The sequence below is a fragment of the Camelina sativa genome, chromosome 8 (genome assembly GCF_030686135.1).
Source record: "Camelina sativa cultivar CO46 ecotype springtype chromosome 8, ASM3068613v1".
In the NCBI taxonomy this organism is placed as follows: Eukaryota; Viridiplantae; Streptophyta; class Magnoliopsida; order Brassicales; family Brassicaceae; genus Camelina; species Camelina sativa.
The window spans coordinates 26,264,111-26,282,537 of record NC_141887.1 but is presented as its reverse complement, the minus strand read 5'-3'; the positions used below and the strand labels follow the sequence as shown (position 1 = coordinate 26,282,537).

The window sequence follows — 18,427 nt, the reverse complement described above, 5'->3', positions numbered from 1 at the left end:
GGATGTTTGGTTAGGAGTTAGGACAAAAACGGTTGTTCTAGTCTTCTAGAAACCAAAAGAAAAAGGTTGATAGAGAAAAAATAAATAAAAGTCGGAAAATGAAAGACAGATTTTCTCACGTCACATGCAAAAAAGAACGTAGCTGACGACTAATCCCAGGTAGGTAAGGCCAGTCACATTTTACAGTTACTCCAGTCATATCCTTGCTAATGGCACACCAAAGACAATTTATTTATACATTATCATCCAAACAACCCATGGAAAGACTTCTCTAATCTCTCGTGGCATTCTTCCCTATCGTTGGAGTCTTGGAGATGCTTATCAAGTGACGCAGATTATCCTTGGAGACGTTTATCGTTGTATGAAGCACTTTTATCATTACAAATGAAATGCAAAAATAATTGCATTATGTGAAATTAGTTTGCATAATATTACAAAGTGATAAAATGAAATATGATGTAGTTGATCTTGAGTGACTTAAAAGTGGAGAAACCCCACAAAATGTTACAATACTTCTCGTTCAAGTTTGAGAACCGCCATAAATGCTTCCTGAGGAACATCAACTCTACCTATGGCTTTCATTCTCTTTTTACCTGCCGCCTGTCCCGGAGAAATAAATGTATACATTTTTAAGGAACGAAAAGACTGCTGAATAACAAACAACCATAAAATCAGATTTCACCCTTATTGAGATATACCTGTTTCTTAAGAAGCTTCTTCTTCCGAGAAATATCTCCACCTGAATGAATTATAGTAACAAGATCAGATATGGCTTGTGGGCACAAACATGTCCAAGAGAAAACTACTTCATTTTCTGTGTCTGATTCCAGTTGTACATGAAAGAGCCTTTGGAAGAAGTTTTTGATCATATACAGGTGCAGTGAGCTTACCCTTAAACCGTTAAAGAGTTTTGATATTAAGTAAGGTGGTGGCTATTAATTTCATGCTTTTATATAAGGAGGAAAGGAAGCAAAGGAATGTGTACTTACCATAACATTTGGCCAAAACATCTTTTCTGATTGCTGAGAGTGCTTCACTAGCAATCACCTTGGATCCTATACAAGCCTGTACGTATATATTTATATGTTAAAACACACTTCGTGGCTTGTATATTCACTGTCGGATAACTAAGCAGGAACACAATTCATTGGACTCATTTGATCACAAGTTAAAGTTTTCTAAGCTCAGAAGAAGAAGAATTAAGATCCAATCCATCTTATGTGCCTCAGGCCTTCAGCGTTAGTTTTCTAAGTCATATAGAAGAGATCTCTCCAGCAAATTATTCTCAAAAGCTTGGAAATGCAGATTTATACCTGGATAGGCACTTTAAACATTTGTCGTGGAATAAGCTCTTTCAGTTTTTGAGTCAAAGCTCTCCCAACAGAATATGCCTGAAACACAGTACAAAACGATTCCACAATAATGTGAGGACAAGAATCTGATATAACTCAATACTAAATCCTGGGGAATGTACTAATCTCTGCAGTGAGAGCTTTAATCTAATAGGAACATTTCCACAAAGCCTTATAATCAGAAAAGTGTTAAAGATAGTAAGTAGTGTTTTGTGTTTCCATCAATCTACTAATCCAACTTTTTTTGGCAAGTGAAATTGAATTACTGAGATTGGTGAGCCAAATATCTCTATTCAGATGTAAGAGTGTGTATTTAAGCTATGTTCATAAAGTTCAGATTAAAGCGATTAAGCAAAAATAACCTTATCCCGGTGCACGATGGTTGATAAAGGTTCCACCATTTCAGCATTTATCAGAATATCAAGTTTTATTAGATCACTTTCCCTGTACCTGCACACATATTATAAGACACAAAAAAACTATTAAAATTTTTAAGATGCGAAGAAAGATATCAAATAGAGCAATGAAAACATATGTGTATTAAGCTTGTATGGAATTTAAGAAACCGATCTTCCAAAGTCAACCTGAAGAAGCTGAAAGTAGTTAACTTGTACAAAGAAGGTCTAGTCTACCAAATTTATATTCTAGTTTACTTGTGTATCACTTGGGATTGCTGACGCATCTCTTAGTTAATCAACTAAAACAGAAGACATGCATTACAAAGTAAGAGAATATCTGAGCAGAAAGAACTAACCCAATAACTGAGTATTCCATGCTAGCATATCCCTTGGTTCTCGACTTCAATTGGTCAAAGAAATCTCCCACCATCTGCAAAAAAAGCAGGGAGCCATCAACAAGAAGATCAGTTTACATAATCAATAGAGGCATGAATAAACTTTCATTGGGGTTATCTAGACAGTGCACAAGCAGAGTCCTCACCTCTGCAAGAGGTAACTCATAGAGGATAGAAGCTCTGTTCTCCGCTATATACTTCATTTCTTTGAACTCCCCTCTTCTCTCTTGAGCTAGCTCCATAAGCGCACCGATATAGTCTTTTGGTGTAAGTAGCTCAATCTGTATAAGACCATTTGCAGTAAGGAAATGTTACACGAAGAAACGTGTGGTGTGAAATAATCAGCAATATCTATGTAGCAGAAAAGGTAACCTTAACGTAGGGCTCTTCGACCGATTTCCTTTGCCCAGGATCTGGAAGGCGAGATGGATTTGAGCACAGAGTCTGCAGCAAATTATATTTCACATGTAGTAAGGCTCTAGATATCAAGAAAAATATACAAAACGAAGCAATGTTTAAGGAACGAAGAAGAATATTTAGAAGTGTAGGATCAAGAGGAAATTACAGTATCACCATTTACAGTGTTCACCCTATAAACAACACTTGGAGCTGTAGTAATTAGATTTAAGTTGTACTCCCTCTCGAGCCTTTCCTGCGAAGAAAAATGAACTGGAGCGTCAGAAATGAAGTAGAATACAGAAGATAGGCAAAAAGATTCATATAATTTATGGCCGGCATCCATAAGGGAGGAAACTGTAAATAAGTAGAATACTAACAGATAAGTAAGCATATATAAATTTTTTTTTACTATCTTCTGTATGTATAGGAAATTTTCAGTCAGGGACGCAGCAAAAACATTTTAAAACAAGAAAAGCAAAACATATCTGACCTGCACAATTTCCATGTGGAGAAGACCCAAGAAACCACATCTAAAGCCAAAACCCATGGCACTTGAAGTTTCAGGCTCAAACTGCAGGATAAAAACCAAATTGAGGACAAACATATAGATGAGTTATTGCTAATGTATACGCTCCCTAGACCAAATGTGAATATCATTAATAAAGATACATACAATAGAGGAATGAAATCCCTAGAACAGTCCTTTGCAAAACAAAACTTTACTTTCCAATTCGAACCAACGTGAGCATAAAAATACATTGGCTAAGTAAGCATATGAAGATCATAGTTGTTTCGTCTGTACAAGACTACAAGTTAGTGTGGGTACAGACAAAACAAAAATGTCGTTTTCAGTTGTTTCATTCTATTATATACCTTCAATGCAGCATCATTGAGTTGCAGTTTTTCCAATGCATCGCGAAGATCAGGAAACCTGCCATCATAGACCACATGTGAAAAGAAATAACAAAATTAAAAAGCCAAAAGTCAAAATAGAAAAACAAAAACTCAGTACTGGTCAGCGTCAACTGGAAAAAGGCCACAGAACACCATAGGGGTAGCTTCCTCGTAACCAGGTAAAGAACTTTCTGCCTTTCTGCTATAATGTGTTATTGTATCTCCTACCCTGGCATCTGCAACAGATCTGACAGAAGCCGCAATGTATCCCACCTGTAGTTAAGAACAGTAACATTCAAAATATGTGCAAGAAATTTGGCATGTTATTCAGGCATATCTGATATACACCAGCAGCATCGATCAGTGCTAATAACATCTTTCTAGCTATTAGAAATTGAGTAAGGGAAGATGAATTGACCATTCTGTCACAAATATAACCAAACAAGAAAAGTGAAACCATTGTTATTAACCACAACTCTATCATCTACCAAAGCTGCTACAAGAAAATGATAAGGAAATCCTTCCATTTGGAAAAGCACAGGAAAGTAAGTATTGTGTCAAAAAGAGTACAATACCTCACCCGCATATAATTCATCCACTTGAATTTGATTTGGAGACAGAACTCCGACTTCATCCGCAAAGTAATCCTGCAATTCATGCAAGAACATGAATAATACTGGTGAAACACAAGAAAGCATTCTTAAAAACTAAACATTCTCAGTTTTTTTCCAGAAAAGAATCACAGAAAAACGTTTCCCATCACTCTTAAGACATAGACCTTGCAAAGCTATCTCATGCACAAATAACATTCAATTCTTTATTGGCAAATGGAAAGCTATCTCAATAAAATAGAAAAACAGCAGAGTAGAGTAAAAAAGATAAACCTTTCCGCTTGCCATGAAAAAAATTCTGTCGCCTTTCTTCACTTTCCCATCGATAACTCGAAAGTATACAATGACACCACGATATGGATCATAGTAACTGCAGTAAAATGTATTGTCGACAGAAATAAATAAGTGCAGATTTATCAAGCAAATAAAAACGACACTCTTTGGCATGCCAATGTCCACTACAATCATTATATAACTATAAATCTAGACTCTAAGATTTTCTTTCATATTGTTTTCTCTAGAAAAGGCAAAAATCATTATGGATAAAAACAAGAAGTGCAAACCTGTCAAAAATTAATGCTCTTAAGGGATTTCCTGCAGTATCACGAGGTGCAGGTATCCTTTGAACAATTGCATCCAAAATCTCCGTGATACCAATTCCCTCCTGCGTCAATATTTTATCCCCCAAAAATTGTAATTGAATGGATAGAGAACCACAGGTCTCAAAGCATTCAGTGGCAGAATAGCAAAATGATTTTAGAATCTAACCTTTGCCGAGCAGAATATTGCTTTGCTACAGTCTAACCCAATAACCTACAAACAATCCAAATTATTAAAAAGTGTTCATGTAAAGGCTGATGTCTCTCAAATTGTAGCAATAAGACAATCACCCCGTTTAAAAGAACATGAAACTGGATCAAAATTTCCCAAAGAAAATGTTTAAGGCATAAAACTGATATAAATATGACACTGCAAATATTTAACATAATATCTGTCAGAAGCTAGAACCTCGTAAAATGTATGAGAACATATTCAAAGCAGCAACGATAAAAGACTGAGAAGAGTTTTTGCAGACACCAAAGAAGGAATACTGTTCAAATTATAACTGGCTGCATTGTATGATTGCTATTACATTCTAACATCATAAAATGGCTACACAAATGAAGGGAATTACCAACCTCCTCAATCTCCCTGAGAACTTTCTCTGGCTCAGCGCCAGGAAGGTCAATTTTATTCAAAACCTGCAGGACGAAGTAGAATTCATTTGCTTTAAACTCTGGTATACAGACCAAATAGTTGAACAGGAAGAATAAACCACCTTACATTATTGTTTCCAGAATAGTAATGAATCAGATTGAAGCAATAACCAAAACTAGTAAGATAATGCATAATTCCATACTTACAGGAATAATTTCGAGGTTGTTTTCCAAGGCCAAATACACATTGGCCAATGTTTGTGCTTCCACACCCTAAAGCACATGGAAGTACTTAATGTAGCCATTGAAAAAGACCGTAACATATTCACCAAGCGAAAAAAAACAGCTAAAGCAATACAGATTCCAGGTTTCACAATGTGTCAGAAAGTTGTATGTCGAGGGGAAGAAATATTTTACCTGGGATGCATCCACAACAAGAAGAGCACCCTCGCAAGCAGCAAGAGATCGGGAAACCTATTCATATAAGGAGAACAATCAGTAAGTCTATGTTGGAAAGAACCACCAGATTTTCAGAAACTCTCAGTAGATTAGAAGATTGTGAGTACCTCGTAAGAGAAATCAACATGACCTGGAGTATCTATCAAGTTGAGGCAATATGGTTTATCCTCAAAAACATAACGCATTCGAGCTGCCTACACAAACATAAAACACAAAGTTACAAAGTCAGAATCAGATTGTTCAACAATCTTATCAAATCTAGTTCTTGATAGGCTCAGTTTGATAGGAATGAAAAAAAAAAGGAGTAACTTTGCAGAGAAACCAATCGAAACAAAAACCTGAAGCTTGATAGTGATGCCTCGTTCTCTCTCTAAATCCATGTTATCAAGAAACTGTTCCTTCATATCTCTGTTCTGAACAGTACCAGTCACCTGAAGCAACTTATCCGCTAACGTAGACTTCCCATGATCAATATGAGCTATAATACTAAAATTCCTGATGTTCGAAATCGGAACCTGCCAATTTTCATCAAAGACAACTAATTTCAACAAAAAAAAATCCAAAGTTTCGGTCTATGTATAACAGAAAACAGAACCGGACCTTCAATAAACGGTCTTGACCAGAACGGGCGGCTAATTTGGAGCCAGAGACAGAGAGACCGCTCTGAGGCTCAGTCCCGGCTGTGGCCTGGCAAAGAAGCTGTAACTTATGATAAGAGTGACGGCGGAATCTAGAGACGGAGACGGAGGAGAGACGACGAAGAGACGAATAAGAAGAAGATGAAGAAGTTCCGGATAAGAAGAACGTTGGAGGAGATAAGTCCATAGCAGAAGCCATGGCCATGGCACTGTGTAAGTCTCTTCACCTCTCTACAGACGTTTTCAAGGAAAACAAAAAAAATGTTACTTTTTTCTAAAGAATCCTTAGCCACACAGAGACTACAAAACTATGTAATTGGAGCAGGCCCATCCGATTCTAACCCACCTGACCCGACCCGACTCGATCCAATTAGATAATAATAACAGTTTGGTAAGCATAATTAAATCGAAATTTATTTCAATTCTTGAAAACTAGAAAAAGACTGAATAATCAAATTTTATAGCTTATATATAATGAAAAAAAGAAGAAAAACCAACGAGACAAATGTCTCAAGGACAAGACATAGCAATAAGCTTATTTGTTCACAATCGTTGTGCAATGATTAGATGAACCATTGACAATGTGAATCTCCTTCATTATTCAATGATGAGTTGAATAATGTTTAATCAGTTTCTTATATAGATCTTCACATGCCTTAAGACTTGAACTAGTAGTCCCTTTGAAAAGTCTCAATTTTTTTTTTGCAAGAAGTAAGAAGAGTGAGAGAGAGAGAATTAAAGGCAAAGATGAGTTTTTTACTTCTACGGAATTTATAAAGACAACAAACACAAAGATGAGTCAATGTCGTGGTAATAAGGGAGAAGATTTGACCAATCCATCACCGCTTGTGACACTTTTTCTTTTTTTTTTTTTTTAACATGGGGGAGGAGATTAAAAAAAAAAAAAGTAAAGGTTTTGACTTTTCTTCGTTTGTTTCTTTATCAAGCTGGTTGTTTCAATTTAGCTTTAAGTGATGCCAATTTGGTGGTCCAAATCTCTCTTTTAATTTTTCTTGTTGTTGTTGTTGTTAAAATCCTCGTTTTTTTTTTTTTTTTTTTTTTTTTTGGGTTTTCTGATTTCTTCCTTGATTCATAGTTTCAGACTACTCACTCTCCTTGACTTTCTTCTTTTTAACATATATTCTCTCGTGTTCGAGGTTCCTTTGTCTTTTGTCTTTTCACTGTTCTGTGTCGTGAATCCCAAGCTCTATACCTCCGAAATTGGCTTGGCCCACGTCTTTCCTGGTCTTTTTCTCTTCTGGGTAAGTCTTCTTCTTCCCATTCCTCAGTTCAAAATCCGATCTTGCTCAGTTCTGTGGACAGAGATACAGATAGAGAGAGAGGCGCTTGTACAGTGGTTGACCTAAAGGCTTTTACTTCGTGACCGATGTATTTCAGAACTAGACGAATACTCTGAATCTGTTACCTTTCTCCGAAGGCGATTGCAATGTCTTGAACTATTTCGGACACGGTCCTGTCCTTTTTATTATGAAATTTTTGTCTGGAGGATTTTGGTTTCCTTTGAGTCTTTTGATCTGACCTTACTTTTTCCTTTGTTATAGGTTATTACTCTCGCTGGTTTTGGATCAAAGTTTCGAGATTTTTTCTCTAAGACTTCTTTTTCCACAGCGGCATGATCTTTCCGATAACTTAGCTTTTGAGGTCTTTGAAGAAGGAATTTAGAGTTATGGGGAGTTTTTGCTCCAAGAGCCTTGGAATCAATTTTGGCAGTGAGTATTCAGGTTCAAGTGTAGCTGATGATGGTCGAGAACATGATTCTGGCTACCCACAACCAAATGGGCAGACCAGTTTGATTAGTCCTGGTATGAGGCAAGTTATGGTTAAAGACGTTAAGGAACAAAGCCAATTGAAAGATGTGTTCTCTTTCCGTGAAAGGGAAGCGGAAGATAATTTCTATGATGGGATTCCGACGTATACCATGGCTCCATCACAGAAATTACGGTCTGCAAAATCTACTCAGACCGCAGTTTCCAAGGTTAGTTTAAGCATTGTCTCTTAGTAACTGCAAGTGTCTTTTAACTGTAAGAAGTCCTCAAATGTCGTGAGAGTGAGAACAATCTGAAGTTGCTATATATTGTGGCAGGTTACAGAGGCAAGTGTACTTTTAGGGAAAGCAGGATTAGGTAAAGCAAAGGATGTTTTGGATACTCTTGGGAGTAGCATGACTGATCTGAGCAGCGGTGGATTTACTTCTGGAGTTGCAACTAAAGGAAATGAACTTGGAATTTTAGCTTTTGAAGTAGCAAACACAATTGTAAAAAGCTCAAATCTCATTGAATCCCTTTCTAAGAGGAACATTGAGCATTTGAAAGAAAATGTTCTTTATTCCGAGGGTGTTCAAAATCTTGTCTCGAATGATTTCAATGAACTCCTCAGACTTGTTGCTGGTGATAAGAGGTGAATGTTCGAGTTCAGACTGCTTCTATTGTTTTTTTTCCTAGCACTTTTAAATCATTGCAAGATAGTTAAGTTGATGTATTTGCAGGCAGGAGCTGCAAGTTTTCTCAGGAGAAGTGGTTCGGTTTGGAAACCGATCCAAAGATATTCAGTGGCATAATTTACAGCGTTATTTTGATAGGTAGCTTCATAAATAATATTTCTGCATGAGATAATGTTAATATTTGTGTGTCATAGCTTTCTTTCAAGCTGTTGAATCATTTGGTTTGTCCTCAGGATCAGCAAAGAATTAACCCCTCAAAGGCAGTTGAAGGAAGATGCGGTGTTGGTTGTTGAACAACTGATGGTTCTAGTGCAGTATACTGCTGTGAGTGAATACTTTCTAAAATTAGAAACCGTATATTGACTTGTTCTTGCTATCTAGATCTTCTTTAGTAGCTGTTTACTTTCGAAAGAATATGTGATGGAAAACTGCAGGTTATTGTCATGTCACTTAGACATCTCAAATTTATGTGTTTGCATATCTCTTTTGATTCAGGAATTATACCAAGAACTCCAAGTTTTGTATCGATTGGAGAAAGACTATGAGCAAAAGCGTCGAGAAGAAGAGAACTCAGCTAATAGCAGTAAGGGTGAGTTATCGAAGACTACTTGCCTGCTTTATTAAGTTTGAAACATTGGAAAAATGACAGTGCTCTCTTTTAATGTAGGTGATGGCCTTGCAATCTTAAAAACGGAACTTAAAGCGCAGAGAAAAGTAGTGAAGAGCTTAAAGAAAAAGTCATTGTGGTCCAGAGGTTTTGAAGAGGTGTGTACAGCTTTATCATTTAACATCACCAGATGCTTCAGCTGTATGGTGTTAATGCATTGTTTAAAGTCACTTTAAAACATTACACTTTACCAACTAAAATTCTGCCAAAACTAAACCTATTGTTAGAAAAATCTTGGAAACATAAATATATTATTATGATGATGTTTTTAACTTACCCACTCATTTGTTTTTCAGGTGATGGAGAAACTAGTTGATATTGTACATTTCTTGTTGCTAGAGATTCATAATATCTTCGGTGGTGCTGGTATGTAAGTTCTCCTTTTTGTACCTTCACCATGTGCGACTGAGCATGTATCAAATCTTTTGAATCCACTTTTCTGTCTTCCACTGCTCTATTTTACTACATACTGTAATTTCTCTTGTTAATTGATCCTCATAATTAAGTTTCCTCAAGAAACCTGAATGATAATGTTAAATTCACTTTCTTTGCCCAGATGACCAACCATCGAAGAAAGGAGCTGCAGATTATGATAAAAGATTGGGACCTGCTGGTCTTGCTTTACATTATGCAAACATAATTGTGCAGATTGATACACTTGTGAGTGCACAAAACGTAGCATTGCTTCATTTAGTTTGGTTTGGTCTATGTGTATTCTCTCAATCATATCGCATGTGATGTTTTGATGGGAATAGGTCGCTCGTGCAAGCTCTATAACTACAAATGCAAGGGATTCTCTATACCAAAGCTTACCACCTGGTATAAAATTGGCTCTACGTTCCAAGATTAAATCTTTCAATGTTGATAAGGAGGTAATGTCTTCTGGTTTACACTCCCTAGTATACAAAAATGAAGAAAGAATGTGGCTTTTTGGCTTGTCACACTGAACACAAGGTGTTATGGTTTCTGATTTGTATGAACAGCTTTCGGTTACACAAATTAAGGACGAGATGGAGAGGACACTACATTGGCTTGTCCCTGTTGCAGGAAACACAACCAAGTAAGAAATCTGACCCTTCTCTCAGTATAAAATTCTCCTTTTTAATGGCTAAATCGTTGAATGGGTTCATCGCAGAGCGCATCATGGTTTTGGTTGGGTTGGAGAGTGGGCAAATACAGGGTTAGTGATGGAATGAAATGAGACCTGCACCTTCTATTCACCTGCATATTGTGTTTTGTTTTCCTCCAACGGTTTCGTTATTAATCTTGCAGGACTGATTTCACTAGTAAGCCTAGTGGTGGAGATATACTACGTATTGAAACACTCTATCACGCTAGTCAAGAAAAGACAGAGATCTACATTCTTGGACAGATAATTTGGTTACAACATTTGGTTACAAAAGCTAAGAGCGATGCTCGAGGAGTTCCTAGACTTTCTTCTATCAAGTCTTCACTGAATACTGTGAACCATCAGTTGATATCTGAACCAATCAGTGTCCCATTAGTAACAGTTGAGGAGGAAAAGATGTTACAAGAGGCAAGCAAAAGAAAGAGAACTCCTTGTGTTAGCAAGAGTCAAGATTTTGATTCTGAATACTCTGGGGCAAGAAAATGTGACCCTCTGAGCAAAAGCAGTGAGTATTTCCGTGGAGTGGGAAGAAGCAAATCAGCTGCAGTGAAAAGGTATTCTTCGGGTTTCCCGCTTCTTGATTTTGTTATCGACAAGGAAAAGGTGTTGGATGTGATCGATCGGGTGGATGTGCCTAGAGATTATAAAGCATTGTTGAAAGAAGGTAGCTTGAGTTTCTAATGGAGAGTGTTTTTGTGGTCTCAAATGCTTCTGATGCATACATATTTGGTTGTATATAAGAGCAAAAAAGAAGCTTATGAAAGAAGTTGTATTGAGACATCATGTTGTTAGATCATTTGCAATATTTCAATATAGTGATATGTTTTCTTTGCCCAAGAATAAAAAAGTGAGAAGTTTTCAAAAATGGGATGTTATTGCGTATGATGGTTAAATGACGATGAACATCAGCAAGACTTGTGAGACGATACTGAAATCAAGAAATCACGATCTCTTACATTTAAATTAGAATCTGCAAGATTTAATCTTTATTTCAACATGTAATGCAAGCAAAATAGACAAAAATTTGAGTAACAGTGAATGGATCTGTTCAGCATCTTCTTGCCAGCTCTCAAGGAATTTGAACCAAAGGAAACTATAAATACGGAACTCAGATTCCGTTTGGTGGGAGAGTTACAGGGATTGTTTTTTTTTTCGTTATTGTCAGAAAAAAAAAAGAGAAGTATTAAGCATGAAAGAGCCGAATCAATCCCTTAAGCTGCTGATTCCTTGGAGATCTTCTCTGCCTTTGCAACCACCTCGTCGATGCCACCAACCATGTAAAACGATTGTTCAGGAAGATCATCGTACTTACCGTCCAGTAGACCCTGCAACGATTTACAATTCATATAAGCTCACATATAATGAACAATCATGGAGCAAGGAAGGAAGTCGTCATCTGAACTAGAGAATCAATGTATATAAAATACCTGGAAACTGTTGATGTTTTCCTTAAGATCGACGTATTTTCCAGGGGCACCAGTGAAGATCTCAGCAACGTGGAAAGGCTGACTCAAGAATCTCTGGATCTTACGGGCACGGGCAACTGTCAGCTTGTCATCTTCACTTAGCTCATCCATTCCCAAAATGGCAATAATATCTTGTAAATTCTTGTAGTTCTGTAGCACCTTCTGCACACCACGAGCTGTGTTGTAGTGCTCCTCACCCAAAATGTGAGGTGAGAGCATACGGGATGTTGAATCCAAAGGATCCACAGCAGGATAGATACCAAGCTCAGAAATCTTCAGATGAGAAAAATAATAGTTTTAAGTATATCAGCTTGACGAGCATATCACAGATATATACTGAAAAGAAACATCAAAAAGAGACAACTTCACACCTGTCTTGACAGCACAGTTGTGGCGTCCAAGTGAGCAAAAGTTGTGGCAGGAGCAGGATCTGTCAAATCATCAGCAGGGACATAGATAGCTTGGACTGAGGTGATAGACCCTTTCTTCGTGGTTGTGATTCGCTCTTGAAGAGCACCAAGATCAGAAGCCAAAGTTGGCTGGTATCCCACAGCAGATGGGATACGTCCGAGCAAAGCAGACACTTCAGAGTTGGCCTACACAAGAAAGTATACCGAGTTAAATATACATTCTTTCATGCATATATGGCACATAGGTGTCGAGTAATAGACACAGCAAATAACAAGGCTCACCTGAGTGAAACGGAAAATGTTGTCAATGAAAAGCAACACATCTTGGCCTTCGGCATCACGGAAATACTCAGCAACAGTCAAACCAGTCAGTCCAACACGGGCACGAGCACCCGGGGGCTCATTCATTTGTCCATACACAAGAGCACATTTGCTTTCAGACTGTTAAGACAGGAAAACAGAGAGAACTAAGCAACAAAATCAAAAGCCATTTGCACGAAAACTAAAGGTGAAGCTTAATCCAAATCAGATGAAAACCTGCTTCTCGCCTAGCTTGATGACACCACTCTCAATCATTTCTCTGTACAAGTCATTGCCCTCACGGGTTCGTTCCCCCACACCAGCAAACACAGAGAAACCACCTGTTCATAAGAAGACGCACCAATTAATAAATAGAAACAGAGACTAATTAAATGAGAACTACTTGTGCTAAACAGACCATGAGCTTTGGCAACATTGTTGATCAGCTCCATAATCAGCACAGTTTTTCCAACACCAGCACCGCCAAAAAGACCAATCTTTCCTCCTCTTTGGTAAGGAGCAAGAAGATCAACAACCTGGAATGAAAATGAACGGAGATCAACAACTCAAAAATTAAAAGACAACACATGTGACCTGTGGGAATAGCACGGAGCTAGGGTCCAGAATCTACCTTAATACCAGTGGCCAGAATCTCTTGCCCAGTGGCTAGATCAACCAAAGCTGGAGCATCTCTGTGAATAGGTAGGTAATGGTCGGTCTCTGAACAACAACAGTAAGAACATATTGTCACGACAGGTATGCAGAAAGTGAGACATTGATTAAGTGTGTGGCTAAAACTTCTTACTAATTTCGCCTCTCTCGTCAATGGGTTCCCCAAGAACATTCATGATACGTCCAAGAGTAGCCCTTCCAACAGGAACCTTAAAAATGACAGCAAGCCAAAAGTCATATTTTCGTTATTGCAACTTAGTCAGATAACCAAGAACAATATTAAAGGCAGCATCAACGAATAGATAAGTCATCCAAATTCACGAAACCATCTGGACATAGAGTTCATTGGAAATGAATAGACTTTGAAGAAAAGAATAATGCAATTTTGGAAAAGTCAATGTTGAGGACAAGAAGAACACGAACAGAGACCGGCGGGACTAGGCAAAATCCAATCAACGAATTCACAGATCTACACCTAACAATGGCTGATATAACGGATCAGTGACCCAAATAGAAGGATATATGCAGAGACACCACTTACAGTGATTGGAGCGCCAGTGTTGAGAACCTTCCTTCCACGGACGAGACCCTCAGTACCATCCATAGCAATGGTCCTGACGACATTTTGACCCAAATGATGAGACACCTCAAGGACCAACCTTGTGGGATGATCCTGAACCTCGAGAGAAGTCATGATCGGAGGCAACCCTTCCTGATCTTCGAATCTAACATCGACAATGGCACCAATGACCTGGCAAACACGCCCGATCGCACCTTTACCACCGTAATCATAGGTCTTCTTGCCCTCATCCTTAGCAGGAGCAGACGATGGCGCAGCTGAGCTTGCCGGTGAAGCAGTGGCGTACTCGGCGACGCGGCCGAGGAGGTAACTACATGGAGCGGCGTGACGAGCGGGTGAAGGAGACGGAAGTCTAGGGTTTCGATTGCCTAATTTGGCAGCAGATCTACCGGAAGATGAACGGAGGAGGGATGATAAAACTCTCCGAGACGCCATGAGTGGAGTTGTGTTGTGTGTGTGGAAGAGGAAATGGTAGCTAGGGTAAATACAGCACCTGATTCAACGTTTAGTGGGCTTTAAATAATGGGCTTATATATTTGGGTCTATACATATTTGCAAAGGAAAGAAAAAACGAAAGGTTAAAGAAGATGATTTGACCTTTGGGATCCATAGTGAGCTTTTTTTCCTTTTAGTATATTTTGGGAGGTCGGAGTTTGATTCTGTCAAACCTAAACCTATTTCTTTTTCTTTTGGTGAAACGATCGTTGCTAAATCTCAATTCTCTAAGTGGATTTAGTCATGAGGTATATGTTTTGCGGTTGTAGTAGATGCAAGATTTCAATGTCGTTATACTTTCTAAGAAACATGGGATGCTGTTATACTTTCTAAAAACATGGGATTGTTATATAGTGCTCGTAATTTTTTGGCATAGATTAATTATATCATGCTCGTCTTTTAAAGCATACTCTCTGAAAGGAAGCCGGAGATCAAGAAATCATAATCTGCAAGACTTGCTTAACCTTTATTTCAACACCGCAAGGATGCAATCAAAAATATGAGTATAAGCGAGTTGAGGAGGATATGTTCAGTACATCTCGTAGCTCTCAAGGAATTCGAACCAAAAGAAACTATAACTACGGCACTCAATCTCCGTTTGGTGGGGGGACTCACAGGCATTTGTTTTTTTTTTCTTTTTCGTTATTGTCAAAAGAAATAGAGAAGTATTAGGCGTATGAAAGAGATGAATCCAGCTTCTATGCTGCTGACTCTTTCGAGATCTTCTCTGCCTTTGCAACCACCTCATCGATACCTCCAACCATGTAAAAGGATTGTTCGGGAAGATCATCGTACTTACCATCCAGTAAACCCTGAAACAAATTATCCCCAATAGATGTTTTGGGTCAGTCACTGGACATATTCCATTTGGTAAGAGCAAACCTATCTATGGTAGAGTAAATCTCGTCCATCTAGACATAAGACAACGCAATTCTTCTACACTAAAAACCAGCTGTGTAACTCAACTTCAAATCCACACACATTGAGAGCTTTTAGGAACTCAGAACAAAATGTGATAGTGTGTATCATACCTGGAAACTGTTGATGTTTTCTTTAAGGTCCACGTATTTTCCAGGGGCACCAGTGAAAATCTCAGCAACATGGAAAGGCTGACTCAAGAATCTCTGGATCTTACGAGCACGGGCAACAGTCAGCTTGTCATCTTCACTTAGCTCATCCATTCCCAAAATGGCAATGATATCTTGTAAATTCTTGTAGTTCTGTAGCACTTTTTGCACACCACGAGCTGTGTTGTAGTGCTCCTCACCCAAAATGTGAGGCGAGAGCATACGAGACGTCGAATCCAAAGGATCCACAGCAGGGTAGATACCAAGCTCAGAAATCTTCACATGGGAGAGAAAAAGTATAAAGACGACAGCAGAACTATACTGAAAAGAAGCGTCAGAAGGAGAAAATTCACACCTGTCTTGACAGCACAGTCGTGGCGTCCAAGTGAGCAAAAGTTGTGGCAGGAGCAGGATCTGTCAAATCATCAGCAGGGACATAGATAGCTTGGACTGAGGTAATTGAACCTTTCTTGGTGGTTGTAATTCGCTCTTGAAGAGCACCAAGATCAGAAGCAAGAGTCGGCTGGTAACCCACAGCAGATGGGATACGACCGAGCAAAGCAGACACTTCAGAGTTGGCCTACACAAGAGAGTATACCAAGTTAAATATACATTCTTTCATTCATATATGGCACATAGTGGTTGCGTAATAGACACAGCAAAGAGCAAGACTCACCTGAGTGAAACGGAAAATGTTGTCAATGAAAAGCAACACATCTTGGCCTTCAGCATCACGGAAATACTCAGCAACAGTCAGACCAGTCAGTCCAACACGGGCACGGGCACCCGGGGGCTCATTCATTTGTCCATACACTAGGGCACATTTACTCTCAGACTGTTAAGAAAAGAAAACAGAAAGAATTGACAACAAAAACCAGTCAAACACCATTTGCAGGAAAAGGGAAGGTGAAGAGTAATCCAAAATTAGATGAAAACCTGCTTCTCGCCTAGCTTGATGACACCACTCTCAATCATTTCTCTGTACAAGTCATTTCCTTCACGGGTCCTTTCTCCCACGCCAGCAAACACGGAGAAACCACCTTATTCACCAGTAGTAGAACCAGTTAGGTAAGTAAACAACTGGAATACCACTGTGCACACTACTTAAATATACATTTAGAGTACATACCATGAGCTTTTGCGACATTGTTGATCAGTTCCATAATGAGCACCGTTTTCCCAACACCAGCACCGCCAAAAAGTCCAATCTTTCCTCCTCTTTGGTACGGAGCGAGGAGATCAACAACCTTACAAAAAAAAAGGTAAAGCAACAAACGTCAGCTCGGAACACAAAAGGCAACAAATGTGACCTGTAGAAACAGCGTGGAGGTAGTAACAGGATCTACCTTAATACCAGTAGCCAGAATCTCTTGACCAGTGGCCAAATCAACCAAAGCTGGAGCGTCTCTGTGAATGGGTAAGTAATGGTCGGTCTCTGTTAAATCATTCAAAAGCCACAAACAGTTAGAATCAACTGTCATGACAGGAGGTTCATAGAAGTAAGACAGTGTTTAAGTATGGCTTAGAGTTCTTACTAATTTCGCCTCTCTCGTCAATGGGTTCTCCAAGAACGTTCATGATACGTCCAAGGGTTGCTCTTCCAACAGGAACCTGAATAGACATGTAAATTCACCACATCATAAGACATGAATCCCTCGGAAAGACAGAGACTTTTGGACAAAAGTCAACGATTAAAGATAACAATCAGAAACTAGCGAAACTAAACGAAATGAGTTGCCATAAACTGATTCTCAGATCTAGACCAAGGAGGTATCAAATGGCGAAAATGTCCCAACTTGAGTCCTGATCCTAGATCTACGGGACTTGTAACAGAAAACTCATACGACATTGAAACAACTTACAGTGATTGGAGCGCCAGTATTGAGAACCTTCCTACCACGGACTAGACCCTCAGTACCATCCATAGCAATGGTTCTGACGACATTTTGACCCAAATGATGAGAAACCTCAAGGACCAGCCTCGTAGGGTGATCCTGAACCTCGAGAGAAGTCATGATCGGAGGCAACCCTTCCTGATCTTCGAATCTGACATCGACAATGGCACCAATAACCTGACAAACACGCCCGATCGCACCTTTGCCACCGTAATCATAAGTCTTCTTCGCCTCATCCTTAGCTGGAGCAGACGATGTCGCAGCCGAATTAGCCGGAGAAGAAGTAGAATACTCAGCGACTCGGCCAAGAAGTGTCCCACATGGAGCGGCTCGATGCGCGGGACCTGGTGATGATGAAAGCCTGGGGTTTCGGCTCCCGATTAAGGAGGATTTAGAAGTAGATCTGCCGGAAGATGAACGGAGAAGCGATGAAAGGATTCGCCGACTCGCCATGACTGTTAGCGAGAGATTAAAGAGAGAAAGGGGCTCTCGCTAGGGTTAACAAAATGAATATGTTCTCTTCTCCTTCTCTCTTCTCCTTCTCTTTAAAACTAGCTCTCCTGATTTCACTAACGCAAGACCACTTCTTCTGTAGAACGTGTTTTGTTCTGAATCCGACACGTGTAAACTGTCTGATTCTTTTCCATATCGGGGCCGTTGATTGGTAGGAATAATCAATTCGTTGATCTTCTTTCTGAAAATTAAAAAACCCCAACCAAGGTAATAATTTTTGAAATACAATAATACACTGGACTTGAGCAACCAAGTTGTATACAAACATCAAAAACTCCATATGCATACGTAAACTCTATGAGGTGGATGAAATTATTATGTTAATCCCAACATTTTAATCACCAAATATGCTTAGCATGATCTCGAATCAAGCTTTGACCACCCAACTCGATTAAACATATGGATCCCCAACCCCAAGGGCCAAGAGTCA

General features: G+C 39.0%; 4 protein-coding genes across 12 annotated transcripts; 1 reads left to right on the top strand and 3 right to left on the bottom strand.

The window, feature by feature from the left end:
* Positions 1-357: 357 nt before the first annotated feature.
* LOC109124639 (translation factor GUF1 homolog, chloroplastic) lies at positions 358-7,275 on the bottom strand. Of its 4 annotated transcripts, none has more exons than XR_015564359.1 (22): positions 6,305-7,033; positions 6,043-6,219; positions 5,812-5,898; positions 5,663-5,719; positions 5,453-5,518; positions 5,228-5,290; positions 4,818-4,862; positions 4,613-4,713; positions 4,323-4,419; positions 4,014-4,085; positions 3,557-3,711; positions 3,418-3,475; positions 3,035-3,115; positions 2,719-2,797; positions 2,518-2,589; positions 2,292-2,426; positions 2,107-2,180; positions 1,715-1,802; positions 1,314-1,391; positions 990-1,065; positions 699-739; positions 358-600 (listed from the first exon to the last, which is right to left on the bottom strand). XR_015564359.1 is itself a non-coding variant. In XM_010424736.3 (22 exons), the coding sequence occupies exons 1-22, from the start codon at positions 6,545-6,547 to the stop codon at positions 505-507; spliced, it is 2,049 nt and encodes a 682-aa protein (XP_010423038.1). In that variant the 5' UTR covers positions 6,548-7,275; the 3' UTR covers positions 358-504. The 4 variants fall into 4 exon arrangements, 2 of the variants coding, with proteins under 2 accessions (XP_010423038.1, XP_087318959.1); XR_015564360.1 differs by having other exon boundaries at positions 4,019-4,085; positions 6,305-6,624; XM_010424736.3 differs by having other exon boundaries at positions 2,711-2,797; positions 6,305-7,275.
* LOC104708213 (protein PSK SIMULATOR 3) lies at positions 7,094-11,305 on the top strand. Of its 6 annotated transcripts, none has more exons than XM_087462836.1 (14): positions 7,094-7,604; positions 7,741-7,813; positions 7,905-8,338; positions 8,447-8,760; positions 8,849-8,941; positions 9,037-9,127; positions 9,299-9,392; positions 9,471-9,568; positions 9,767-9,836; positions 10,027-10,130; positions 10,226-10,342; positions 10,454-10,530; positions 10,606-10,650; positions 10,743-11,305. In XM_087462836.1, the coding sequence occupies exons 3-14, from the start codon at positions 8,030-8,032 to the stop codon at positions 11,278-11,280; spliced, it is 1,950 nt and encodes a 649-aa protein (XP_087318962.1). In that variant the 5' UTR covers positions 7,094-7,604; positions 7,741-7,813; positions 7,905-8,029; the 3' UTR covers positions 11,281-11,305. The 6 variants fall into 6 exon arrangements, 3 of the variants coding, with proteins under 3 accessions (XP_087318962.1, XP_087318961.1, XP_087318960.1); XR_015564363.1 differs by having other exon boundaries at positions 7,312-7,604; positions 9,767-9,840; positions 10,743-11,021; XM_087462835.1 differs by lacking the exon at positions 7,741-7,813.
* A 257-nt stretch (positions 11,306-11,562) lies between these two features.
* On the bottom strand, positions 11,563-14,570 carry LOC104708208 (ATP synthase subunit beta-1, mitochondrial). The gene is made up of 9 exons (XM_010424726.3): positions 13,989-14,570; positions 13,581-13,656; positions 13,407-13,495; positions 13,194-13,311; positions 13,013-13,116; positions 12,758-12,916; positions 12,437-12,661; positions 12,027-12,338; positions 11,563-11,924 (listed from the first exon to the last, which is right to left on the bottom strand). Exons 1-9 carry the CDS (start codon positions 14,460-14,462, stop codon positions 11,811-11,813), a joined length of 1,671 nt encoding a protein of 556 aa, XP_010423028.1. The 5' UTR covers positions 14,463-14,570; the 3' UTR covers positions 11,563-11,810.
* Positions 14,571-14,961: 391 nt separating this feature from the next.
* On the bottom strand, positions 14,962-18,259 carry LOC104708209 (ATP synthase subunit beta-3, mitochondrial). Its single transcript, XM_087462837.1, has 9 exons — positions 17,452-18,259; positions 17,125-17,200; positions 16,936-17,024; positions 16,719-16,836; positions 16,526-16,629; positions 16,266-16,424; positions 15,945-16,169; positions 15,554-15,865; positions 14,962-15,334 (listed from the first exon to the last, which is right to left on the bottom strand). Exons 1-9 carry the CDS (start codon positions 17,935-17,937, stop codon positions 15,221-15,223), a joined length of 1,683 nt encoding a protein of 560 aa, XP_087318963.1. The 5' UTR covers positions 17,938-18,259; the 3' UTR covers positions 14,962-15,220.
* Between the last annotated feature and the right edge of the window lie 168 nt (positions 18,260-18,427).